The sequence below is a fragment of the Protopterus annectens genome, chromosome 7.part0 (genome assembly GCF_019279795.1).
Source record: "Protopterus annectens isolate FY-2018-M chromosome 7.part0, PAN1.0, whole genome shotgun sequence".
Classification (NCBI taxonomy): Eukaryota; Metazoa; Chordata; order Ceratodontiformes; family Protopteridae; genus Protopterus; species Protopterus annectens.
The window spans coordinates 450,662,047-450,690,000 of record NC_056739.1 but is presented as its reverse complement, the minus strand read 5'-3'; the positions used below and the strand labels follow the sequence as shown (position 1 = coordinate 450,690,000).

Sequence of the window (27,954 nt, the reverse complement as noted above, 5' to 3'; positions counted from 1 at the left end):
CTTCCATGAGATAGTGAAGGCATCTGTTGCCAGTGCCTGTGGGTATGGTGTACTGGTGCAATATCCAGGAAATTGTCTGTTGTTTGCGGAGGCAAACAGGTCTATTTGAGGTGTACCCCCATCTGTGGACCATGTCCAGCATGTCCAGGAAGATACCCCTATGAAGCAGCCATTTATGATTGTTTGTGCTGGTTCTGATAAAAAAAAAATCTGCTTGGGAGTTGTGGAGAGAGGGAATGTATGCTGCTTTTGGGTTAATTCCCTGGGAAGTGGCTACTTCCCACACTAGTATAGCAAGTCTGCATAGTAGGTAGAACTTGTTTCCTCCTTGCTTGTTGATATATCACAGGACTGTGGTGTTGTCTATGTATATCAGGAGACATCCCTTCCGACGGAAAGGAGTGAATGCCTGAAGGGCTAGGAGGATTGCCCTAATTTCTCTGGCATTAATGTGTTCTGTTTTCTGCCTGCCTGTCCACAGGCCTTTAACTTTTCGATGGCCGAGAGTGGCCCCCCACCCTAGGTCTGAGGCATCTGTATTCATGACCTGAGAAGGTTAAGGTGATTGGAGGGGGAGTCCTGGGTTGAGATTCACCTGGGCCAGCTACCATAAGATCTACTGTTTTAGGCATGGAAGCAAGGGCACAATATGTTCCAGTGGGTGGTTGTGCTGCTTCCAGGCACAGTGTAGGTACCACTGCAGTTTTCTCATGTGCAGCCGAGCTAGCTGTAGCATGAGAATGGTAGCTGCCATGTAACCCAGCAGCTTGAGGTACTGCCTTGCAGTCAGATGAGGGGAAGAGTAGAATTCTTTGCAGGTGCTCTGTAAGAGAGCTCACCTTTGCTGGGGGCTGGTATGCCTCCATCAAGTCTGTGCGGATTCTGCACCCTAAGAACACAATGTCTAGGGGAGGTGTGAGGTTGGACTTTGGGAAGTTTACTTGGAACCCAAGGGCCTGTAGGAGAGACACCACGAACTGGATATGGGTTAGGAGTGTTTTTTGTCTGGCAGCCTGTAAAAGCATGTTGTCCAAGTATGGGAATATTTGTATCCCTTTTGTCCTGCAAAAGGCCATTACCAGTGCCAGGCATTTGGTGAAGACTCTGGGTGCGGTTGAAAGTCCAAAAGGCACGGCAGAGAACTGCAAATGGGAGGAGCCCACTAAGAATCTTAAGTATTTTCTGTGTCTGGGTCTTATGGGAATGTGGAAGTAGGCATCCTTGATGTCTAGTGTAGCTTGGAAACCTTTGCACATAAGTGGGAATAGAGCTGGCAGGGTCAGCATTTTGAAAGTTGACACCTTTAAGAAAGGATTGAGCCTTGAAAGGTCTAGGATGGGTCTCCATGGCCCTTCTTTTCTGGGAACCATGAAAATCCTTGAGTAGAACCCTATTCCAAATTGGGAGGGAGGAATTCTTTCCATACTGCCCTGGTTTAAAAGGGACTGTAGAACTGGTAGCAGGAGGGTCAGTTGGTGAGCAAGAGGTCGTGGCCTGCCTAGACTTACTGCAGAGGTTATCCATGACAGGAAATAACCATCTTGGAGGATGGAGATGACCCACTTGTCTGAAGTGACCTGATTCCAAACCGGAAGGCAATGGGAAAGAAGAGCAGACAGTGAGATGGAAGCAGCTGGTAGGGGAGACAGGAGTGGCAGGTAGTCAGACAATACCTGTCCTGTCCTGAAAGGGCGTCCTTTGGCTAGAGGAGGAAGGTGCTCTAGCTGAAGGATTTTTCTTTCTTGCTTGCCTGTGTCTAGTTTGAGGAACAGGATTGGAATGTTTCCTGATGAACTGTGTTTTCGCAGGATAGTTCCTGTAAAATTTAGCTACAGGGGAAACTAGTAGATGCTTAAGTTCTTGCATCTCTTTTCCTTTTTGTTGTAGGGATTTGAAAAGATCTGCAAATTCTGAGCCAAATAAGGCAGCATTGTCAAGTGGTGCATCATTGAGCTTAGCTCTGAAATCATCTGGCAGGGGTTGCAAACGCAGCCAGGAGTATCTGAGAAGTACAGAAGCTGAAGATGCTGACCTTACTGAGGATTCTGCAGTATCATAGCTACATTTAATTGAATGCCTGGTGACTTGGGGCATAAGGGTCAGTAAAGAAGACATAGCTGATTTGGCTGAGGAGTATGGAATGTCCACCAACAGTTTGGTGGCAGAGTCTAGAAGAGAAAGAGCATACTTTGCCATACGAGTCTGGTAATTAGTAGCTTTAAATGCCAAAGTGGAAGAGGTGTAAATCATTCGGCCTATCCTTTGAAAAGTTTTGCTGTCTTCATCAGCAGGAAGAATGGTGGTGGTAGGCAGGAGTTTGGAAGCTTTGTCTGTGGAGACAGAAATGGTAGCTGGATCTGCAGGAGGGCACTTAATCAACTGTTTAGCAGAATTTGGGACTTTGTACAGTCTGTCTGCTCTACGAGGAGCAGGAGGTTGCGAGTCCGGATTAAGAGATGCAGAAGAAAAGGCATCTAAAAAGACAGGCAGTATAAGAGGAATGGCCGAAGGGCTTGGCGTTTCCATTTGAATGAGGCCATAGTACCGCTTTTGTATTACATACATGTCTGTGGATTCCAATTTGAAGTGTTCTTTCATTTTAAAAATAGTTTCAGAGAAGGTCAAGTCTTCAGCAGGGGAATCTGGGTCTACAGATTCTTGCTCTGGGGATCCATATCCCAAGGTAGAAGAGAGTTGTGAATTATAAGAGAGGGAATCATGTGAGGAATCTGAACAGATGTCCTCTTCCCTAGTAACTGTCGCTGCAGGTTGAGGCCTAGGACTAAGGAGAGGAGGAGAAGATGCAGGAGCAGAAGCAGCTGATGTAGGCCTCAGGGCCATGAAAGCTGAGAAAAGGCTTTGGCTAAAGGCCTGCCAGTCTGGAATACTTTCTGCTGGCTGAAAGATATGCTTCCTTTTTTCTCTCCACTTGAGAGTCCCAATGGGCGTCTGTTTAGGAGTGGGCATCAAAGTCTAAGGCAGGGAATTGGAAGGTTCCCCTGAACATGCTGGTGCCCCCCCCAGCGTCCAAAAAGTACAGTTTTGTACCTACCATAAATGTATATGTTAGAGTGCTCATACAGCTGCAGTCATTACAGATGGGGTTATCCTGCCGTCAGGCGGGTCCTCGGTCGTCCGAATTCCAAAGTCTAGGTCCGGCGTCGGTTGTCGTCGCTTCTTCCCTGACGTCAGTGCGGCAGGGGTATAAAGGAGGCAGCCGACGCCATCTTCTTCAGTTTTTCTTGCCCCAGATGTCAGGTGCCCCCAGAAGGAAGGCAAAACATAAACTTATGTAATCATGCAAAATAGAATAATCAAAACCAGTAGTTGCAAGCAAATACACCATAAAAGAATACCCCAAATAGGTTGTATGAGAAGGTGTTTGTCATAAGGCCTGTCCTAAGAGGGGGTGGAGGGGGGGAAACCTGGACTGCAGCTGTATGAGCACTCGAACATCTACATTTATGGTAGGTACAAAACTGTACTATGTTCATCGTGCATACAGCTGCAGTCATTACAGATGGGAAGAATCCCAAAGCTAAGTAGGGGTGGCAGACACTAAGTGGAACTTGGAGGAGCAAGGATGCCCTGCAAGACAGCTGTGGCAAATCCCGCTCTAGATTTAGAGTAAAGTGGAAGGTGATAGTGTTTGGAGAAAGTGTGCACTGAACTCCAAGTGGCTGCTTCCAAAATGTCCTTGGTAGGAACCCCCCCTGAGGAAAGCTGCAGAGGTAGCTGTGGCCCTTGTGGAGTGGGATCTGATGCTTGAAGGCACAGCTTTTCCATGAAATGAGTAACAAAAGCGTATGCAGTGAGCTATCCATTTTGAGATTGTCTGTTTGGAGATAGCCTTTCCTTGAGCACCTGTAGCATAGGACACAGAGTTGCTCGGATTTCCTGAATGGCTTTGTCCTGTCCAAATAATAACAAAGTTGTCTGTGAATGTCCAAGGAATGCAGTAGTCTTTCCCCTTTGTTTTGTGGGTTAGGGTAAAAGGTAGGTAAGTGGATAGTCTGATTCAAGGCTACACTGGATACTACCTTTGGCATAAAGGTAGGGTTGGTTCGTAAGGAAACTCTGTTCTGATGGAAAATGATGAAAGGTTGCACAGCCATGAGGGCCTGTAGTTCCGAAACCCTGCGTGCTGAGGTGATAGCCAGAAGGAAGGCTGTTTTCCATGACAAATATTGTAGCTCTGTTGAAGCAGCTGGCTCGAAGGGAGGAAGGGTCAGCTTTTCCAATATGAAGTTGAGGTCCCATGCCGGGACTGGTGGTTTCCTTGGGGGTTTTATATTCTTTGCCCCTCTGAGGAACTGTCTTAAGAGAGGATGAGAGAATAAAGGAGGATCTGTGTTGTATTGTTCAGAAATGGCTGAAGCGTGGATTTTGATGGAGGAGAAGGAAAGTCCACTGTTTAACATCTCAGCTAGGTACTGTAAAATTTTAGGTAAATTTATTACCCAAGGATTCTGGCCCTTTCCCTGATTCCAGGCACAAAATCGTTTCCATTTGGCGGAGTAGGCTTTTCTAGTAGAAGGTCTTCTGGCCTCCAAGATGACATCCTGCACCTCCTTGGAGAGGAGGGACTGTTGGGGAATCAAGGGATTCTCCATGCAGCTAGATTTAGGGTTTTGGGCTGGCTGTGAAGAGTCTTGAAGTTGTGCTGGGACAACAGAAGAGGCACTAGAGGTAGGATCCATGGTGGGGAATTTGTCAGGCTCTTCAGGAGCGGATACCAGTGTTGTCTTGGCCAATCTGGAGCAATGAGAATCATTTTCGGCCTCTCTGCTCTGGCTTTTAATAGAACTTTGGGCAGCAGAGGAAGAGGTGGAAAGGCATAGACTGTCAATGTTGTCCAATTGAAAGAAAGTGCGTCCACTTTCCAAGCCTGTGGATGATAGGTCCTTGAACAAAATTTTTTCAATTGGTAATTTCTGTGGGTAGCAAAGAGATCTATGTCTGGCTGTCCCCATGCCTGAGTTATCTTTGTGAAAACTTGAGGATGTAACTTCCATTCGTGTGGATCTGTCATATTTCTGCTTAAGCTGTCTGCCAGTGTGTTTTCCTTCCCTGGCAGGAATTGTGCCTGAGGTTGAATTTGCAATTTCAGTGCTGTGTTCCATAGGTTCATGGCTAGTCTGCACAGGGGGTATGAATAAGTTCCTCCCTGTTTGTTTATGTACCACATCACTGTGGTGTTGTCTGTCCTTATCAATAGCTGGCCTGGATGCAGAAGGTCTTTGAAGGCCATAATAGCATTTTGCACTGCTAGCATTTCCTTTTGGTTGATGTGTAGGTGCTTCTCTTTTTGGGACCATTTTCCCTGGATGCACTAATCTGTCATGTGTACCCCCCAGGCGTAGTCCGAGGCATCTGTTGTGAGGATTTGAGTTGCTTGAGGTACGCAGAAAGGAAGACCTATGTTTCTTTGGCATGCTTGAGCCCACCACAAAAATTCCTTTTGAAGACATGGAATGAGTGGTATAATTGTTTCCAAGCTGTGGCTGTGTTGAGACCATAAGTTTTTTAGGTACCATTGAAGTTTCCTCATATGCAGCTTTGCACATGGGATCAGAAGGATGCAAGATGCCATGAATCCCAGAGCCTGCAGGACTTTCCTTGCAGTCAACCTGGTGAAGGTTGCCATTTTGCTGAAGTATTGAGACAGTTGCCCTTGTTTGTCTGGCGTGAGGTAGGCCATCTGGGTGATTGTATCCAAGCTGGCACCCAGGAAAACTATTTGTTGAGAGGGTATTAGTTTTGATTTCTTTTTGTTGACTGTGTATCCCAGAAAGTTCAACAGTTTTATTACAAACGTCAGGTGTTTCAGAAGTATGTCCTTGCTGTCCGCTTGGATCAGGCAGTCATCCAGATATGGGTATATTTGTATTCCTTGAAGTCTGCAGAAGGCAATTACTGATGCCAGGCATTTCGTAAACACTCTGGGCGCAGTAGATAAGCCAAAGGGTAATGCAGAGAATTGCTAATGGGTTGAACCTGCAAGAAATCTGAGGTATCTTCTGCAATCTTGTCTGATATGGACATGCAGGTATGCCTCCTTGAGGTCCAATGTTACTAGCCAAGACTCCTTGCCCAGCATGGGAAGAAGCCGCTGTAATGTGAGCATCTTAAATTTTGGTCAATGTAAATATGTGTTTAGGATGGATAGGTCTAAAATAGGTCTTCAATCTTTGTCTTTCCTTGGTACCAGGAATAGTCTGGAATAAAACCCTTGACCTTGTTCTTTTGCAGGTACCTCTTGAATCGCTTTCATGTCCATGAGAGCTGAAATTTGTTTTTGTGCCTCTGCCCTTTGATTTTGTGGCAAGTTTGGCATGTCTCTCATTTTTGGAAGGGTGTGGAAGTGGAACCTGTAGCCTCTGTCTATAATGTCCAAAATCCATTTGTCTTTTGTGACAATATGCCAATTTTTTGAGAATAATGCCAGTTTTCCGCCCAAAGATGCTGTCATTAAAGCTTTGCTTGGCAGGTAAAGGGGGAAGTCATTGTGTCTGCTTTCTGAATGACTGTGATCTATCTTCTCCACCTCTTGGGGTTGGTGCTTGCCACTGTATGGCTCCGAAAGATCCTTGAGGTTGCCCTCTACCCCTTGGGCGTCTGTATCTGCCTCTGAGGTCTGTCCGTGGCTGGAAAGGACCAATTTTTTGAAGGCCAGTTTCTGCTGAAACGTGTTGTACCTGCAGGAAATCTTTCACTGTTTGCATTGACTTCGCTTTTTCCTCCATTTTCTTTAGTACCTCCTCAGCTTTAACACCAAACAATACATCTTTTTGAAGAGGTGCATCTAGTAATTTAGCTTTGACATGATCTGGTAAGGCTTGCTCTTTGAGCCAAGCATGTCTACGTATAACAGACCCCGTAACAGCAGCTCTACATGAGGCCTCTAAAGCATCAAAACCACACTGCAAGGTATGTTTACCCACTTGCTTTGCACCATGCAACAAATCCTGCAACTCTTAAATCTGGATGTTCTGGTTGTGTCATTTTGCTTTTCAACTGAGATAACAAAAACTGTTGATACTTTAACATATGAAACTGACAGTTTAATGCCCTCATGGTTAAAGTGGTTGAGGTATACACCTTCTGCCCCACCTTTCTAGAGCTCTGGAATCTCTCTCTGAAGGTAAAGGGTTTTTAGCAGTAGAGGCCTTAATTCCCTTGGGACCCTGTGAAATAGTTTCTGGGTCAGCAGTATGACTTTTGTATAGGAACTGGTGTGAATCAGGAACCCGGTAATACCTGTCTGGTTTAACAGGAGCTGGAGGTAAAGAATCTGGGTTGAGGCTGGCTTCTGTGTACACATCATCTAATATATCTAAAACAGGAGGGATAGCCAGGGGCCTATGATGGGGGAGCAAGAGAAAATCCCTGAGCCTTTTCTTGGAATCTGAGTAATCTTGGCCTTCCCAGTGAAAGTGTTCCCTCAAAGTACGTAGGGTTTCCCCAAAAGAGTAGTCCTCAGGGGGGGAGACCGAGGGAATAGACTCCTCTGCATCAGAGTCTTCAAAAGGAGAATAGGAATAATCCTGGTCCTCAGAATGTTCAGAGGTAATAGAGGCTTGATCTGAGGAAGGGTAGTCTTCCTCTAATCTGGGCCTTTTGTCCGAGGGGGGTTGAGAACTCCTGATAAGAGTAATCAAATCCTCAGCCATTTTGAGCAACTGTTTTTTAGGCATGGGGCCTTGAGAGGGGGTCTGAGGTCCCTGTTTTTTGGTTTTCATGGCTGCTTTAGATTTTGTGAAAGCTTTAATAGAGAAGGAAGAAGGCCTGAAGACACCTTGAGAAATGGCAGGCCTGTCTAAATTCTGAGTTTCCCCGCCAAGAGTGGCGTCGGTATCTGTAGTAGGAATGGGGACCGAGGAGCCTGCGACCTCGGGTACTGAAGACACCGGTAATATAGTGCATCGGTACTCAGGGGCTGCGTAGGCGCCTCACTGAGAACCGGTGGTCGGCCTTAGTGTGGTGTCAGAAGAAGTCGCGGACCCTGTATGTCGGTCCTTATCTTTGCGTTTTTTACTCAAAACTGGAGTCGGAGTATCCGACGACATAATATAATTAAACTTTTTACCAAAATAGTGAAGGGCGAACTCCGCCCGATGCTTAATAGTGCGTTTGTTGAATCTAGCACAAAAATGGCAGGCCGAGACGTCGTGGTCTGGGCCTAAGCAAGGTATACAGAAAGAGTGGAAATCCTTATGCAGTATTTGCTTCCCACATGAAATGCAATTATTAACTTTGTCTAACATCGGTCTGAGGCAAGAAAAGTTTCCCCAACGGGGTACTTAGCTTTCAAGAAGACTTCGGCTGAAATATTTTCGTAAATCTCAGGAACTGGCCGACCGGCACTTGTGAACTGCTTCTGCTTCGGGCACCGCGCAGCAAGAAAGACTGAAGATGGCGTCGGCTGCCTCCTTTATACCCCTGCCGCACTGACGTCAGGGAAGAAGCGACGACAACAGACGCCGGACCTAGACTTTGGAATTCGGCCGACCGAGGACCCGCCTGACGACAGGATAACCCCATCTGTAATGACTGCAGCTGTATGCACGATGAACATCGGAGACATGCTCTCGCTCAGCGGTAATATGGCTTCCTCAGAGGTACCTGGAACATCCAGTGTGGCGGATCCAGGTCCAGATCCTAAGGCCAGGCCGATGTCAGTCACAGGCTGTGGACCGGTTGGAAGAGGCTCAGCAAGCATTACAGGCCGTAAAGATCTAGCCTTCTTTTTTGGCAGTTCAGAGGCGACATCCGATAAGCCCTCCATATGCAAAGCAAGTTGTTTTAGATGTTGGTACTCCAAGTACAAATTGAGCGCATGCAAACGACTGCGCAACATTTTCGGAAGGAATGCCTTATAATCGTGCGACCGTCCGAGACAGAACAAGCACTTATTGTGGGGGTCTTCATGAGGGATCTGACAGACACACTGACATTTCCCCTTTCTGGATGACATGAAAAGGCAGGAATACAAAAGGAAGAACTGAAAAGGTCCCCAACGGGGTACTTAGCTTAAAACTTGAATCAGTCGTCAGTGAAAGCAGGAACACCTGATGTATGACTGGCGGCTGGAAAGTTCTGAGGGCTGGTGCATGCTGATATTACTTTAATGACCCACATACTCTCATCTAGACCGGACATCTCGCGCACCCAGGAGGGACTGAAAGTTTTTGGATACTGGCCATACATATGCGAGACTACAGGGGTAAACCCATATGCAGAATACTGCAACATAGTAACAGAAGGACATCTGATAATGACTGGCTCCCAGCTGGAAGCATAGAAATCTTCTAGAGTTTTTTCTATTTTTGTGTGACAATATGCATCCTGGAGATGTACTGAGCACATACAATTGCGTTTCCCTACATACGGAAGAATAGACTGAATCATGACCTTCCAGAATTTTGTTTGTTGAACTGACTTGTTCAAGACAATGAGATCCAAAACTGGTCTCCAGTCCCCTGTTTTCTTTGCCACTAAAAAGAATCTTGAGTAAACCCTGTATCATATCTGGTCTGGCAGGACTGCTTGGATGGCTCTTCTGTCGAGCAGTTTTTGAATTTTATCATCCACCGCATCCAACTATCCATTGTTATGGTTAGCTGGGCAGGTAGGTTGCAGGGAAAGTGGTCACCTGACGGCCTCCAGAGGATGGAAATCAGGCAAGGATGGCAATCAGGCCTCCATTCAGGAGCACTGATAGGAGTTACCAGGGAACGAATCCCTTGGAACCCTGATTTTGCAGGCCACCTCTGCTTCTGGCACTGCATCTTCCATTATAACTCCCCTCTCTGCCCCCATGGGAGTCGTTACCACACGAGACCTGGAAAGGCCCTTGGGACTTTTTGAACCATAGCTTCCCACTTGTCTGGTTCCTGGAGTAAGGCTGTTGAGGAGTGGAAAAGCGTACCCCCCACAGCAGAAAGTGTCTTTCTATCCTTCTCACATCTAGCAAGGGTCTCTAACTTTAGGGCCAAAAAGGGATGTTTCATCAAACGGAGCACTGACGAAAGAAGACTTAAATGGCTCTGCAACCTCACATAAGCGCATCCAGGCATGTCTCCTCATGGCTACACCAGAACCTAGTCATTCTTTCATCTGCGTGCGCAGTGAGCCTCATGGACAAATTACATATCGAATCTAGGGATGCCAGCTGGAAAGCTACTTTAGCCTGAACCCTCTCAGCTATGATTCCTGTTAGAGTGCCTGATAGCTCCTTTATCAGATCTCGCTGAAGCTTGGTGAAATGTGACATGAAGTTCAAGGATCTAAGCACGAAGGTCGATGAAGCGTATACATGCTTCCAGAATCTATCCATCATCCTACCACAGAGCAGGAGATATCACAAATAGCAATTATGGGAGTTATAGTATGTGACATTCATATCTACATTTTTGCACACTATGATTTTAGTATTGTATATAGTTTACTTTGCATTTTCATACTGCAATACTGCATTTTATACAACACTTATTGCATTTTAACTATCACAGTTGTGTGAATTTTGTGTTTCTGTACTTTATGAATGTAACATACTACAACTCCCAGAATTCCTATTTGTGACATCACCTGCTTGGTGGTATCCATTCGATTGGATTGGCTGTTATTTTCTACTTAATGCATCATCAATGGTAGACAAAAACTACTCTGATGAAGTCTATGTGAAGCTGATTTTAGATGAAACCTCTCAGTTTTTTATTGTAGTTATTTTAATAAAGGGTTAGTTGCAGTGCTGGTTAGGCCCTTTGTGTGTGTGTTTTGGTTAAATGTATACACTGACCCATAAGCCTTATCCATTTCGGAACAGTGTACCCTTAAGATCCAGTGTAATGCTCTCTTGTAATACCAGGTGAAGGGGGTGAACAGCTGCCATTAGACCCAAAACTTTGAAGATTAGAAAGGCAGAAGGTGCAAGATGGTGTAACAACTGGTCTGGCAGTAGACTGTAAGGAGAGTATACTGTCCTGCAGTATCTTAATCTTACGAACACTGTCTAGATGGCAGACTAGAAATACTAATGACTGTAACAGCTCCAACTGGGACTTTACATTACTAAAATTCCAAAGGATTGATAAAACCAGAGTAAGTAATCCTTTAGTGCTATTAATAACTCTTTTGTGGCAGTGACAACGAGCCTGTCATCCAAGTACGGAAATATCCTGGTTCCTCATATATATATAAAAAAAGTCTCATATGAACAGCAACCAATGCCAGACAATTGGTGAACCTGAGAGACTATAGCAAGACTGAATGCAAGGAGCTTCAACTGATAATGTGTGACTCAGTGGTGAAAGTGCAGAAATCTACTAGAAATCTTGACAACATTTATGTGCAGATAGACAATCTACAGATCTACTGAGGAGACCCAATCTCCTTCCTGTAAGCAATGAAGGAATGACTGCATCGTGAAAATCCATATCTTTGTTTTTCTTATAAAAAGGCTTAGGCTACTGAGATCAAGACTGGCCTGAGTACCATAAGTTTTCTTGGGAACTAAAATGAATCTAGAGTAAACTGAAGATCATCTCTGCTATGGCGGCACCTCTTTGATAGCTCTCTTCTAAAAGAAGGCTAATGACCTCCATTCATGCTGCCTTCTTTTGACGGGGTGGAATGCTTGCCAAATGAATGAAGGCCAGCTTGGGAGTTTCCAAAACAGGAGTAGTATAGCCTCTGGATATTATATCCCTTACCCATCTGTCTCACATGATGGTCAAGCATGCTTGCTGTAGCAGGGATAAGTGACTCCTGACTGCCTTTACAGTGAAACAGAATGGCAAGTCCTTAGACGTTCTGCTTTGTTACCAGGGGAAAAGCATTGTGGAACTCCTATTTTTGCAGACAACCTCTGCCACATGGGGAATGTGCACTGAAGAAGCCCCTGCAAACATGAAGTCCTTGTCTGACAACTGTTCTGTCACTAACATTTGTGGAACCACAACTTCTTTAAGCTTTTTTGGTTCTAGAAAAGGACCTCTGTGGAGCCAAGAATTCAACCACAATGGTGGAAAGCATTTCAACACAGTGCTCACTTCAAACTATCACCAAAATGAAAGAACCGTCAAAGTGGGGCTTTATTGAAAAGACACCCTGAAATCTGCAAAGGTCTTGGGCAGGAATACTCTGGATGTCCTGCCAGCTCCGTTATACATAATGCCTTATAGATAGCAAAGCAATGTTCAGCACTGTTGTCACCAGTGATTCCATCTGATGGAAACATCTGAGGTGAGTAACATCCACAATGAGTACATGGTCTTTTCTGCCATCACTTGATGTCAGAGGGACAGATACATGTATGCGCCACTTAACGTCCTTCTGCAAAATGTCTGACCACATTTACATCCATAGTGTACAAGCAGATGTAAATGTGATAGACCGTTGTGCATACGAATGTTAAGAGGAGCCCAATACAAAGTATAGAGTGTTCACTTAATGTCCGCGCCATTTAACATTCTACGGGACAGAACCTATCCTGGATGTTAAGCAGCGCATACCTATACATAAAAAAAAAAAAGACATAAAAGTAATTTTCTCTGCAAAACCCTGTCTGGTGAATGAACTAATGAACTGCAAGTTTCAAATCAGATGGCTCCCTTTTCATAGCAGCCTTTATCACAGTTGAGTCTGCAAGAGGGGCCTTACTTGACTGCTATCCTTGTGAAGCCAGAAAATCTTTTTAGTCTTCATAGGAATGGGTTCTGCCACATAGGGCACTTGCCACATCCACTCCACAACCAAGTCTACCATACTGTTCTTGGGGACAGAACAACCCAAAATGTAGCTGGGGCTATGGTATCACCTTGAGTGTGTGTGTGTGTGTGTGTGTGTGTTTGGCGGGGGGGGGGGTATGTAAGCCATGATCCCTTCTGCCTCAGCAGTTCCAACTTTTACCCAAACCTGAGGTCCTCTAAAGGACACTTTGGGAAGCTCTCCCCTTCACTGAGATTAGAGTCTGGTGAAACAGACTACAATGCAGAGTTCTGTGCCTCCTTTTGCATTTTCTCTTCCTAAATATACTTGTTGGGGGTGGGGGAGGAATTCTTCAAAGTGTTGTGACGAAGAAGGGTATGAGCTTCCTCATATGGTCATAATCAACGGAGGGTTTTTTTTAGACGTAACTTATTTTGGAATCTATGAAAAAGATGAAAGACTACTGAATGAAGTGTGTATTGGGAAGGAGCAAAGGTGGGTAGTGTCCAACGGTACCACCCTACAGGCTTATTCACTGACTCTCTCCATGAATTCAAACAATTAAATCATGCTCATCACTACCAGGACTGCATAAATGGTCTTCGAAGGTGATACAGATGGTTTCAACACAAGACAATTTTGCACAGAAAATTGGCACTGGGTGAACCATTGTTGACAGAAAATGGACTTTGGCACCATAATGTCGAATGCCAAAGAGTCTGACAGTAAGAATAGTCCCAAGGGGATTGGAGTCAAACCAGGTACAGAGTCACTCATGACAAGCCCACAGTGCTTAGGTACTCTTAGCCCAGAACAAAGTGGTGTTGAAGTAGCTGGAAATCAACGAGGCTGGTACCAAAGGAGATAGCTTTGGTTGTGAAGAAGCAGACAGTGCCAGAACCACACTTTGCTCTACAGCTCACAGTGCCAAAACTGAATCCAAGGCAGAAGGATAAGACGAAGGAGAAAGCCCTTTTCTGTCCACCCTGGAGACAGAGAAGGTTGGGGGGGGGGGGGAAATCCAACGTCATTATGAGCTCTGATCAACGATGGCATCATATGATCCCCTTCAATGCTGGCGGGGGGACATTGACAAACCTTATAGACCTACCCAAGAGGGAATAGGAGGTACAGAAAAGTCCAAATATCTGGATAACTCCTTCTTTAACAAAAGGGTGCCACATCTTTTCCTCAGAGAAGAATCAGAAGTAACAGTGATCAACTGTGAAGCCCCCACTGGAGAAGGTTTGTGGGGGCCTTGAACCACCTGAACAGGTTGGGAATCATCTCTAGTGGCCTGAATTGCCTTGGCTGGTTGGGGCTCAACCCTTGGGACCTTAGGCGAGGTGGAAAAACTGTCAGCTTTCACCTCCTCTAGCTTCCTTTTCTCCCTTATACTTCTTCTCAGTCTTTTGTCTCAGTATTGTTTTCAGGTGGAGGTAAAAGGCTTTACAAATCAACTTATTTTGCCATTCCAGGAGCATTGTCTCTCTAAAGTCTTGCAAATGTCACAATTTTCTTTTAAATACTCAGTCCTTAGGCACACAATGCACAGATTGTTTTCTGAAGCATATTACGGCTGCAATATTCACACTTATATCCCAAGGTCCTATCTTTCCCCACAGAGATGATATGAAAGGGTCAAACATCTTACAATCCATCACATTAAAAAAAATGTACAAGTGCTTAAAATGAGCAAAACTCCCAAATGTCGACCTCTGTTTTGTTGACACACTTTAGCCGACAAAACAGATGATCAACAGGTGTCCAAGACCAACAATTCTTGAGGCTGGAGAATATGCCCCCCTCAGGGTTTGTGTGTGATACCGGAGTTGGAATAAATAATTAGCAAGGGGTGGGGGCAGCCCCCACCAGAATAGTGCAGGAAAACTAGCCCCCCCTCCAAAAAAAAAATGTTTTTAAATTTGCATGCCCAAGGAATAACCTTAGAGCATGTGCAAAAGTGTGTTGAAGTTTGTTTGTTGAAATTAAAAGCTAAACATTACAGACATCTTTAGTTTGACATATTTAAGCATATCCCCATTTATAGTACAGCTGAGTAAGAATTTACTAGTAGACATCCTACGGATCAATGTTCTAGTATTCGAAACTGTTGGGTTATCTCACCAAATAACCTGGACATCCTACCAAGGAACCTTCCACACAGCCATACGTCCAATGTATGACCAAAGCCCATGGGCATAAGGGTACTCAGTCTGAGGATTTATGCTCATACATCCACTTATCTCCAAGCTTGAAGAGACCTGAGAGGAAATTAAGCTGGTCAGCTAGGAGGGGAGAGGCAGAAAGTATGTGATCCCCTTGGTTCATGAAGAGAAAAGAGTAAAGAATCAGAAAAGGGGGAATGTAGAGGGGAAGAAATACTCCAACTGTGATCAAAAGGACATCTATTGTTATGCTAAGTTCTTACACAACTGTACTATGTCCTTCCTTAGATCACTGTTACAGTACTCCAAACTGCTGGGTGATTCCCAAAGTTTAAGAGTTGTGAAAGGTAGATGGAAGGGAGATAGGATAATTGTCTAGTAATCCAGAGAGAGCTGACCTGCAAAAGCTGGATCTAGATTTAGAAAAGGCACGCACTCTGTAATGCTTGGTGAAAGTATGCACAGACGATCAAGTAGTTGCTTCTAAAATTGGTCTTGAGTCATTTCCTTCATAAAAGGCACCAAATGAGGCCTCTGCTGGATAGGGTTAGGATTTGCAATGCAGGGTCTAGCAAAAGGAAATGGATTTAGAAATCAAGAAATACAGTTTGACCCTCGGTTTCCTAAGTTGGAATCTTAGAAAGAGACAAACAATTCATCAGATTTGCAAATATTTTTGGTTTTATCCAGGTAGAATCTGAGATGCCTATGCACATTCAGGGAATGCAGAATTTCCTCCCTTATTTTGCAGATTAAGGAAAAGAGTGGACGCATTTATGGCCTGATAAAGGGGCAGTTCATTTACCATTTTAGGCACAAAGGAGGGATTGGCACATAAGTACACTCCATTCTTAAAAATAAGGAAGGAAGGGGTTGCCATAAGGGTCTACAGTTTAGAGACTCATCTGGCAGAAATGAGAGCTACCAGAAGAATAGTTTTCTAAGTACAAAATTTCAGAGAAGCAGATGGTATTGTTTTGAAAGGAGGGAGAGTCAGTTTTTCCAGCACAAAACTGAAGCCCCAAACACGGGGAATAGCTTTCCTAGGAAGTTTCAGGTGGAGTACAACTTTTAAGAACTATTTTATCTGTAGTCTGGCCTGCAGCCACAGGTCCAGAGGTAGGTATGTGGATATGGTTGAAACGTGTGCCTTAACATATGACAATGCTAAGCCAGAGTGCAACAGCTCACACAAACAGGAGAGGGATACAGGGCATTAACATGAAGTGGGTCCTGAAATTTATGAGACACCATATAGTAAATCTTTTCCATTTTGATACACAAGATTTTCTTGTAGCAAGTTTTCCTGCCTCCTGGAGAACCTTAGGTATGTTCTCAGAAAATTGATATCTAAAAGCAATTGGAATCCTATCATCTATAATGTCAGGCTGAGGGATGACATGTTGGAATGCAGCAGTAAGCCCATGGAGTCCATTGTGGACAGAAATTTCTGGGGATGGCTCTTGGCTAGGTGGGAGATAAGGGGTAATCAGTCCTGCCTTGGAAAATAAGGAATCACCAGTAAGAACTTTAGTTATTCTCTTTAAATCTTCAGTAAGACCTTGTGAAGAAGAGGAAGTGGATGGAAGGAAAATAAGACCCTCCCTCTCCAACGGGAGGACACTGCATCCATTTTCCAAGGCTGAGGACAGCAAGTCCTGGTGCAAAACAGCGTGCGCTGTTTGTTGTTGATGGAGGCAAAAAGATATATCTGATGCCCCCCTCATTCATGTCTAGGAAGATCTCCCTGTTTAGTACCCATTCATGGGGGGGGGGGGGCTTCCCTTGATCTGTTTAGACAGTCTGTCAGGATATTGTCCTGTGAGGGAATGTAAACTGCTTGGAGGGAGAGGTCTGCTTTTGTGGCCTGCTCCCATCCCAAGAGGGCCTGTCTGAAAAGTTGGTAAGATCTGTTGCCCCACTGTTTATGTACTACATAACTGTTGTGTGGTCTATCAACACTCTTAATGGAAGTGGTTTCTAAGAATGGGAGAAAATCGACAGAGTGTGAATTAGTGCCTCATCTCCTTGTGACTGATATATTCTGATCTTAAATTTGTAAGCCACTGCCCCTGAACTTTCATGTTGCTTGTCTATGATCCCCACACTTCATCTTATGTGTCTGTGTGCAGCTCCTTTTGTGGTGACTGTGGTTTGAAAGGAAGAACCAGGTTTAGCTTCATCTGTGATCTCCACCACAGTAGTTCCTTCTTTTTGCAAGGCAGGAAAGGAGACTGTGTGCCCAGGTAATAAGAATATTAAGACCAGGTGTTTTTCAGGTACCAGTGAATCTTCCTCAAATAGAGCATGGCAAAGGAGACCACGGTGATGGCTGCTGCCATGAATTTCAATGCTCTGAGCATCTCTTTTGCAGTACAATACTGAAGGGGGGAGGACAAAAAAAGTAATTGGTTAGGCTCTGCACTTTGGCAGAAGGAAAGCCTGTATGAGTCTGGTGTCTAGTCTGCACCCCAAGAAAACTACGTCTTGAGTCGATATCATTGCTGACTTTTTCAGACCGATTGTGAAACCCACAGCCTGCGACAGGGCTATTGTGAATTTGAGATGAGTCAAGAGTACCTGCTGAAAAGGGTTCTATATTAACAGATCATCCAAATAAGGAAATATCTGGATTCCCAGAGTCTTGCTGTAAGCTAGTAGTGGTGCAAGGCACTTTGTAAAGATTCTGGCTTCTGTAGAAAGTCCAAAAGGCAAAGCAGAAAACTGAAAGCATGATGATCCAGTAGTAAACCTCAGAAATTTCCTTTGAGCTGAGTAAATAAGAATGTGAAGATAGGCATCCTTTAGGTACAATGACACTAGGAAGGCTTGAGGAAGGATGAATGGAAGTACAGCTTGTAGGGACAATATCTTGAAAGATGGAAGAAGAAGAAAGGTGTTAAGGGTGGAGAGATCCAGAACTGGTCTCGAGACTTCTTCTGTTCTTGGGACAAGGAATACAACCCTTTTCCTACATACTGTAGTCACCAGTTCTATGGTATTTTGTTCTAGCAAGGTTTAAGCAATAGGACACAGCAACTGTATCGGATTTTGTGGAGTAGGAGGGATGCCAGTGAAAGGAGAAGCTTCCTTCCAAGTCATTCTATATCCCTTTTGGATGACTGAGAGCACCTATTTGTCTGAAGTGATATGTAATCAGTGTTCTTAAAAATACAGGATATGACCCTTTTAAATAGTAGGAAGGGATGGACCAAGGGGTTCGGGGCAGACAGAAGGTAGTCAGGTGGACTTGTCTGGGTAAGGAGGCCTCCCGGATCTAGAGTCCCTGTCTGGTTTGTCCTGGAATCTTTTGCTATGCATTGTATTGTCCTTAAGAGAAGGCCTGGATTCCCTGCGAGTGAAGGAAGTGGGTTTTGTAGGGTAATTCCTTTGGTATCTTGGCAAAAAGTAAAAGATCCCAACTGTACCAACAACCAAGAGTAGAACAGACCAATGGGTGCGAGATCTGCATTCGGACAGGTGGTGAGATAGTCTGAGGATTTACGCTCATACATCCACTTATGTATCTTTATGCAAGCAGGCTTAGGTCATATGTCAGACGTACAGCTATATGGAAAGTTTTGACTTTGGTACACCAGATGGACATCCAATTTATTTGGCAAGATAACCCAACAGTCTGGAATAATGCAACAGTGACCCAAGGAAGGGCGCGCGTGCACACACGCACGCACACGCACGCACACACACGCACACACACGCACACACACACACACACACACACACACACACACACACACACACACACACACACACACACACACACACACACACACACACGACTTAGCTTGAATATAAGAAGCACTAAGTTTAGAAGTGTACTGCAAGGTAATACATAAAATACCAAAACAGAGAAGATTAGGCCCTGCTGTCTTAGCACAGATTGGGGAGGATTATGACAGAAAAAAAATAAAGACCAAGTAAAATAGCCATGGTTATTATTTGCAATGCATCTTTCCTGTAATACTCACAAAGTATAACTGCACAGCTATAAAAAATAAAAACAGGGTTGACTTATCCCAATACCTGCACAAACTCAGATGATCAGCATCTTTGAGTACTGGTAGCAAATGAGATCTACACGGGTGCACTGTGGGAGTCAGGGGAGGAGCCTAGCCTGATCTTTGGAGAAATGCACTAGTGCTGATTGGGAGATGCCTGTCACGATCAGTTCTTCAGTTCATAAGTGGATGGACTAGACAATGTAAGAGCACTACCTCTTATCCAGAGGAGGAGATATTGCCTGAGCTCTTCTACAATCCTCACTGTATAGACAGACATCTTGGAGTCCAAATGACACATCCAGTCTTTTTCTAATAGACAAGGAAGGACTAAATGCTTCATAACCACGCAAAAGGTTTTCATGGCAATGAAGGTACTTAGGCCTCTAAAGATCTAAAACTGGCTTATGTTTCTTACAGTCTGTGCTGATAGTACAGAAGGATAAAGTCCCAACTATGGCACAGGAGACTAGAGTTCAAATTAGCAGCTCAATTACTTGAGGGTGCAACCAGGATGGGTGTGCCCATCCTGGGGGATTGGGTGCGTGCATTCAGATGCATCATCTCTGTCAATCCCCAGTCGACTCAAGAAAGAAGCAGGGGTTGTTGTCCATAAAGTGCAAGGGACTGGGTCAAGTCACAAGTGCAGACAATACACCACAAAGCCTACTGCATGCCAATCTCTGAGAAAGCACAGGCTCATGCAACAGGATGGGATTGGGCCTTAAAAGAAACCATTCATATGCAGCAGTATGACACTGTTCTAAGAAGCTTTAATATCCTCACTGGCCCTCACTCATGGGTTTGTGGCTAGTCTTTGGGTGGCTAATTAAAGTGCATGAAGAGAGGCTTATGGTCAGCCATAGGAAACCAAAACATGCAAAAAAAATGCTTTGAGGTTTTTTGCCTTTTCTGTTCTTAAAAAATCTGGAATAAAACTGTAATACTTTCTGGTCTGTTGGGATCTCCTGGATGATTCTTGTTTGAAAAAAGTCAAGGGACACCCTTCTAGTGGATACATTTTGATGGTAATGACATGTTTCGCAGGAGGAAAAAAGAGGGTTAGACTGGCTATGCTATGAAACATTATCTTGGAAAAGATTGTTGTGATCCACCTGTATGTCATAATGGAATATTACACAGACAAGTGGATACCAACTGCCTCCAGAGAAAGATGATTCGGAAAAATCTTAGGATGCTGCTGCTTTCTGTTCATGGGTGGACAACAACTCCCTGATGACTGAAGACAGACCTTACTTTTGGGCCCACAATTGTGAAGAAGTTGTGCTGGTTAATGGGATTCTTCTCAGACTGTGCCAGATTTCTTTGCCATCTGCCACAGCTGGACCATGTCTAATGTTAGCTCTCCTGCATCCTGGAAGAGCAGTAATCAGGGTTTTGCCCTCCCCAATCCATGTTCTTAAGTTATGCCTTCACTTTGGGACCAAATATGCAAGGATCCTGAAAGGGTATTCACAAAGGCCACCCACAATGACCTAAGAAAAATGTGCTAAGTGGAGTCATGCCTGCCAGTGCATGTCAATGCTGGAACTCACAGCTCCAGCTGAACCTTTTGCAGTGTTAAACAAGACAAGAATTAAAAGGCTGGCAACAGACACATCAGCTGAAGACTAACAGAACAGTTTATCATTAATAATACCGTCCAGAAACTACTCAATGGTTTGATGCATATCATCAGAATGGCTCATGTCTGACATTCAGTCCACATGTGAGATATGCAACTTAGCAGTGCTCACAGTTCTGGATTCCTTTGTCTGGGACAGGGACAGCTGGGTGGGTTCCGGGGAGTTGGCAACTCTTTAGACAAGGGTGTCAGTCTTGGATGTCTCTGACCAAATGCCTTACTCTTGCAGGGGCCAAGGAATGCAATCAGCTTCCTTAAGGACAGGGCTACCATATCTGGGTTCTCCCAAGCTCCCTTGGTGACAGCTTCCACCAACAAAGGTATCACACAGGACGACTGCTGGGTTGACCTACAGGCACTCTGCAACCACCTCTGTGAGGAAAATACTTGGTTAATGGGCAACTGCTCCCCTCCAACACAATTTCTAAATACAAAATGTAGGGCTGTCCAGGGATGAATGCAAGTGCATAAGTATTCTCTTCATCATTAACATTTGTCATGGGAGACTCCAGAAGGGAGATAAGATGCTTCCTCTTGCACAGAGTCTTTCTGGGGTTCTTTGGTGGGTGGAAACTCCAAGGAAGAAACTCTGTTTAGAGAGGACATCAAAAAATCGGAAGAGGCCATTAAGATGGACTGAGATCTATATGACCGCCTGTGAAACAGGCAGATAAGCACAGACATGGCCTCAGGAAGAAACTACATCAGCCCTATAGAAGATCGAGGGCTAGTATAGCATCAAAGGAAACCATTACAAAGATGCTTGCTGGATTAGAATCAGCACTGAGACCGAGTCAATGCTAAAAGATTCAGCACCAAAAAACCCAAGTCCTGGTAGTCCAAATCATACACTGACATCAACAAGGCCAGCATTAACATCAATGCTAAGATTCCAGCTCATGGCATTGCTGGAGAGAACACTGTCAGTACTGAAAGCAATGACATCAATATCACGGTAATGCCCAACACAATAAGATCTCCATCAACTCATATAGTGCTGCTAGCCACTGGATCAACAATGGAATGGATGCTCAAGTCCAGCAGTGAAAACACTACTACCTCTGAGGAAATCGGAGATGTAATACAAATGGGTAAAAAGTGTAAAAAAAACCTCTCTCTCTGACCAATGAAGCAGGGGACTGAGCACTACAGTGCATTACCAGACCCCTCAAGAGGGCCTCATTCAACTTACCTATAACCTATGTCAGATGCAAGGGAGGGTGGCCTAATGGTTAAGGTGTTTACCTTACAAACACAAGGTGCAGGGTTCGAGTCTCACAAGGGATAATTGGCTAGGCTTAAAATGGCTCGCAAGGTTAGTTAGTTTAGTACTAACCTATGAACCTATGAGATAAGGAGGAGACAGCTATAGCAGCAGATAGCCTCAGACTCTGCTAGACAAAGGAAACACACTATCAGAACTGCAGGCAAAAACAAAGGTTAATTTTTTCCTGAAATAAAGTTGCCGGAGTTTCAGACAAAGTGACCAAAATACCTTTGTAATGACTCTTTCGTTCTTTTGGCATCAAAAAGGACAGCTGGAAAGACCTGGTTAGATGAGTAAGTTTGAAGAATTTAGGAAATTTGTCTTGGTTTATAATATTGAAATGCTGACACGTGTTGTTGTTTGACACAGGCAAAGAAAGAAGAGGTAGAAGCTTCAGTGTGGCCTCTCTCTCTCTCCCTGAAAGATACCACTTCAGTAAATGCAGCAGTCTAACTTCTTATATATTCTTTAAAGCAGATATTGAGAATTCTCTACAAATAGAATACTTACTGTGCTGCTCACCCACATAATGCAGACAACAAGTGTCTATTCTTAAGGAGGGATCTTCTGCACAAGAACAATTATTCATAAATAAAATCCATTGTAGCAAGAAAAGACAGTGAAGCAAAGATTTAAAGGCCTTACAATGAGTGAAAAAAATCAACACAAATGAAATACCTCTAGATTTAATCTGGAAGGAGAGCCAAGAATAATATAATCTAGACTTTTTTTGGCACATTAAACTCCAGTGAAAAAAGCAATCTTAGGCCCAAGAGAGTAAAAAGGGAAACAATGTTCCATTAAAAGAAGAAACTCCTGCCTAAGTAATTTGGAAAGCAAAAGTGTTAATGAAACAATTATAAACGTTTTACTTGCAGAAAGGCAATAAAGCACCACCAAACTACTAAAGGGAGCCTGGGTCCACTTTCCTCATCTCAGAAAATCCTTTATGGTTTAGGGAGAGGGTTTCTCCAGCCAGTGAATTTACCTGCCAAGCAGACCTAATGCCTTCCTCTGCTTAAGTTTTGCTGTTATGGAGGGTGGAACTCCACATACAAGAGCCTTGTTATACATGCTGTTCTTATCAATGCACAAACTGCTCATCATTAACTGTTTTACTTACTATACATACTGGTCAAATGGTGTCTTAAAAAGGTATTCTCTCAGTGTCAACAGCAATCACTTGCACTTTGAAATGAGCTGTGGTCTCTCTCTCTCTCTCTCGCTCTCTGAAGGCTAAAGCTTTGCCAATCAACACATGGCTTATAATTGTAGTATAATAAATCTCATCCAGAAGCAAAATACTGTCATCTACAGTAAGCACCTGAAGCCACACATCCTCAGAAACTTACTTGCAACTCATCAAGGCTAAATTCACAGTATTCTCGGCGTGTTCCTTTCCCATTGGTCAGTATTCCACATCCACTCATCATGATTGTCCCTAAAAAATAAAACAAAATTTCAGACATAAATTAACAAATTTCATCTGTATAACCTAATAAAAAAAAAGTTATGTACTAACCATAACATTTCAACTGCATTGTTGTTCTTCATTTGTCTTCACCCTGTGGGTATAGGCACTGACATTGGTGCCAAGCCAGCCATATCCAAGCTACGGCGCTGAAACTGAGCTTCTCCCCTACCCATAACGCCTGGCTCTCCTCCATCCCCTCAGATAGAGTTTGCCAACAAAAGGTACATGACCTAGACCTATAAGCAACAGAGTGACTGACAACCACCCTTAAAAGAGGAAGCATAGAGAGAGAGAGAGAAAGCAAAAAGCCTCTTCTGCCAGGACAAGTACTCATGGAAAGGGGGAAGGGAGAGGGAAGGTTGAAGACAAATGAAGAACAACAATGCTGATGGAATGTTATGCTGAGTACATAACTTCTTTATCTGACATTGTTTTCTTCATTTGATCTTCAACCTGTGGGACAGAGTCCCCAGCTACTTCAGCCCTGGATGGCCCTAAGGAAGGATGTTCCGGAGCATGGTGGAACTGAAGGAAGCTCTGCTCCTAGATGAAATATCCAATTTGTAATGGGATATGAAGGTGCGAGACCTAGCCCATGTAACTGTAGTGCAAATCTCATCCACTGATACCCTGGAGGAGAAAGCTGAGGAGGTAGATGCAGCCCTGGTAGAATGTGCCTTCACTGCAGAAGGAAGAGGAGCACCATGCTTCTGATAAATAAAGGTAATACATTTGGCAATCCAGTTGGCAATGGTTACCTTGGAAACAGGCAATCCCAATCTAGACTTCGAGAAGGATACAAATAACTGAGTGGACTTCCTGAAAGAGTTGGCTCTATCAAGATAGAAACGAAGCTGTCGAACATCAAGCATGTGTAACGTGTATTCTCCTTTATTTTGAAACTCTGGAAAGAACACAGGAAGATTGATAACCTGATTAATATTCTTCTCTGAAGCGACCTTGTGCATAAAGGAAGGATTCGGTCTAAGCAAAACCTTGTCTTTGTGAAAAATGAGGTATGGGGGTTGAATACAAAGGGCATGTATCTCAGAGACCTGCTTAGATGAAGTTAGGGTTACCAATAAAGCTGTTTTCCATGACAGAAACTGAACATCCACCTTTGCAGAGGGCTCAAATGGAGACGACACCACTGCCTGACGTACAACGTTAGGTCTCAAGGGGGAACCGGATCCTTAATGGGAGGCTGTAAAAGAAACGTTCCTTTCAAAAAGGCCTCGCACAATCTAGACGTGGCCAAAGAAGAATGCTTTAGTCCGACATGATAATGGGATATGGCAGCTAGTTAGACTTTCACTGTAGAGGAACTGGTACCTTGGTTGAAAATACAAGGCAAAAAATCTAAAACTGAAAGAATAGATGCAGTAAAGGGATCCACCGAATTGTGGGAAGCCCAAATGGAAAACCTCTTCCATTTACTAGCATAGATCTTCTTAGTGGATTACTTATGAGCGGAAAGCAATATATGCTTCACAGGAGATGATAGCCCAGGAACTCTAGCCATTATTGGAACTGCAGAAGCCAAGCTGTGAGCTTCAGACTGTCCAGATCTGAATGAAAGTTGCCCTCTGGATTGGAAATCACATCCGGTCATCAATCCAGAATCCATGGAGAACTGACACTGTGAGACCAAAGAAGGGGGAACCAAACCTGACAAGGCCAGAAGGGGGCAATGAGGATCACGTGCCACCTCGACCTTTGAGCCTTCTGAAGAAATTTTGCCATAAGTGGAAGGGGGGATACGCATACAGCAGACTGGGGGGCAAAGCATGAACTACAGCATCTCTGGGAGTCTCTCCTTTGGGAGGAATCAGGGCGAAGAAGTCGCTGCACTTGGCACTGGAAGGTGAGACAAAAAGATCGCAGCGCAGTTGATTCCATTTCTGGAAGATCATGTCTGCCACTGACTGTTTCAGAGACCACTTGTCAGGAGACAGAATGGTCCTGCAGAGTTTGTCTGCTAGGATGTTGCAACTACCCAGAATGTGCATTGCAACAAGAAAACAGCCTGAAGAGATTGTCCATTCTCACAATCTTATGGCCTCTTGATAAAGGGGGTTAAGATCTGGTTCATTGTCTGTCTACATCATAATTGTTCCTTGGGGGGAGAAAAGAATGCAGAGCCTGCAATGCCAGAAGCACTGCCCTCATCATCTCCAGAACACTGATGTGAAGATTGGTCTCTAACTCTGACCACGTCCCTTGAACAGTCCACCCAAGCTGGAAGGCGCCCTTGGTGAGCATGGCCGCTGGAGAAGGAGCCACAAAATATCGACCCTCTGCTAGACTCTGAACGTTTAACCACCGCATAAGTGAGTACTGGCAGGTTCTGGATAGCCGAATGGGATACGACAGGGGCTGGTCCTTAAATGAACACTGGACTGATAGGGTCCATTGGAGAACCCGCATGTATAGCCTTGCCAAGGGTAACATGGTGATGGTTGCTGCCATAGATCCCAGAGCTTGAAGAATTTGGGCCAGTGATGGTTGAGGTGTCTCCAGAAGAATTCTCACCTGGCCCTGAAGAGACTGAATCCTGTCCATGGAAAGAAAAACCTTGCACAGAGAAGTATTCAACAGTGTTCCAATGAATTCCAGGGAACGGAGAGGCTCCAATTTTGATTTGGGAAAAGTTATAGTGATGCCCAAGGTCGAAGCTAACTGAAGGAACTGATCCCTGACCTGAAGAAGCTGATGCTTGGTGGGAGCAGCCAGAAGCCAGTCATCCAGGTAAGGGGAAAACTGTATCCCCTGCAGCCTTAGATACGCTGCTAGTACTGCTACCACTTTGGTGAACACACCAGGGGCTGTGGTGAGGCCAAAGGGGAGCACCCTGAACTGATAATCCCTGGCTCCTAATCGGAAGCATAGGAACCTCCTGAGAGACTTCTCCATCTTTATATGGCAGTATGCTTCCTGGAGGTTGATCGAGTACATCCAGAAGTCCTTCTGAAGGTATGGAAGAATGGACTGAATTGTAACCATCCAGAACTTGGTTCTGGCTACAAACCTGTTCAGTCGGGTGAGATCCAATATCGGTGTGTGTGTCCCCCATCTTTTTGGGCACCAAAAAGAACCTTGAATATATGCCTGATCCAGACAGTTCTGGGGGAACAGGCTGGATGACTCGCTTGTTGAGCAGCTTGGAGATTTCCAGTTCTGCAGCCTCCCTGTGAGCAGGTGGAACATCCAGGAGAGACTTTTGGGCCTGAGGATGAAGAAAGGGAATCAGATACCCCCTGAATATTACTCTTGGCACCCAATGATCCGACATGATGGCTTCCAAGGCTGATGGATGCAGAGAAAAGTGACTCCCAACCACCTCCTGGGTAGGACAGCCGGGCAACACTTCAGGGTCGCTGGAAGGGTCTGTCCGGGCAGGAGTCCCAAGACCCTTGTTCTCTTGAAGGCCTCCTGCCCATAGTGTGGCGTTTAAAAGAATCATTCCCTGATCTACCTCTAAGGGAAGAGTTAGCAGGTGTATCCTGATGGAAAGCCCTGGATTTTCAGGACCACAATCTCTTACTGCCTTCTCTGATACCTGGAGTAGGAACATTGAGGAGTAGAAAAGTGGATTTCGATAGCACACAGGGTCTTACTGTCCTTCTCGCACTGGGCCAAAGTCTCTTTCATGGATGTACCGAACAGGGAAGATCCATCAAAGGGGGGCGTTCGTGAAGGACGCCTTGAAGGGCTCAGAGAAATCACAAAGCTGCATCCAGGCATGACGCCTAGCAGCGATGCCTGAACCAGCTGCCCTAGAAGTGCCTTCCGATGAATAGGAAAGGAACCTCATAGAGGTGTTAGAATTGCTTTGACAGTGGCCAGACTTTCTCCTCTGCTGACATGGACTCCGGGGCAGACGCAGACAGTTCCTCGATGAGCGATCTCTGCAGTCTAGTAACATGTGCCAAGTAATTCAGTGCCCTCAGAGAGAAGGTAGCTGATGTATAAACACGCTTCCCAAGTTTGTCTATATCTCTGAACTCCCTGTCAGGAGAATGGACAAAGGAGCTCTCCTGGGCGAGCTCCTTTTTTTGGTGGTTGCAACCACCAAAGTGTCAACAGGGACTGTCTTCTGCCAAAAAGTCCTGTCTGGTGGGGTTCTTGGGTACTGGTTCCATCTCGTCCGGTTCCTTCCATGCACTGTGGGTGATGAGGTCTAATGAAGGGTCCGCATAGGGCGTCACTCAGGAAGTAGATAGGCCCTCCACTGAACACCTCCAGGAACACTGATTTGTCCGGATTGGGCTTTGGAGCAGACCATCCACCCTTCTGACGCAGAATTTCCATTACGTCCTCGAAGGAGACATCATCGGGTGGAGATCGGGGGGGGGGGGTCTCACCTTCTTCCCAGTCAGTGGCATCCATGACAGACTCAGGGGTGGAGTCAATGTGCCTCCTTTTGCACACATGCTTCCGGCGGACCTCCCCAGTGGGGAGACTCCGGGGAGGAACCGGAAGCCTGGGGCTCCACAGAAAGAGAAACCTGGAGGACAGGGGCAGGACACCTTTGAAGCAGAGGGCTGGAGACATCAGGACCAGAGTCCAGCTGCAGTGGAAAAGGATCCACAGGGAAAGACATCAAATTAGAGAGGACCCTCTCCACCATGTCGAATGTGGATGGAGAATGGGAGATCGGCACCGCATGC

The 27,954-nt window shown here is 44.9% G+C and overlaps 1 protein-coding gene across 1 annotated transcript in view; it reads right to left on the bottom strand.

Annotated features, from left to right (window-relative positions):
* The window catches only part of NEURL4 (neuralized E3 ubiquitin protein ligase 4), a 1,403,612-nt gene that overhangs the window by 1,257,583 nt on the left and 118,075 nt on the right, over window positions 1-27,954 (bottom strand). Inside the window, exon 6 of the mRNA XM_044076219.1 lies at window positions 23,163-23,251. Coding sequence (XP_043932154.1) covers window positions 23,163-23,251 — 89 coding nt within the window. The remainder of the gene's footprint in view (window positions 1-23,162; window positions 23,252-27,954) is intronic.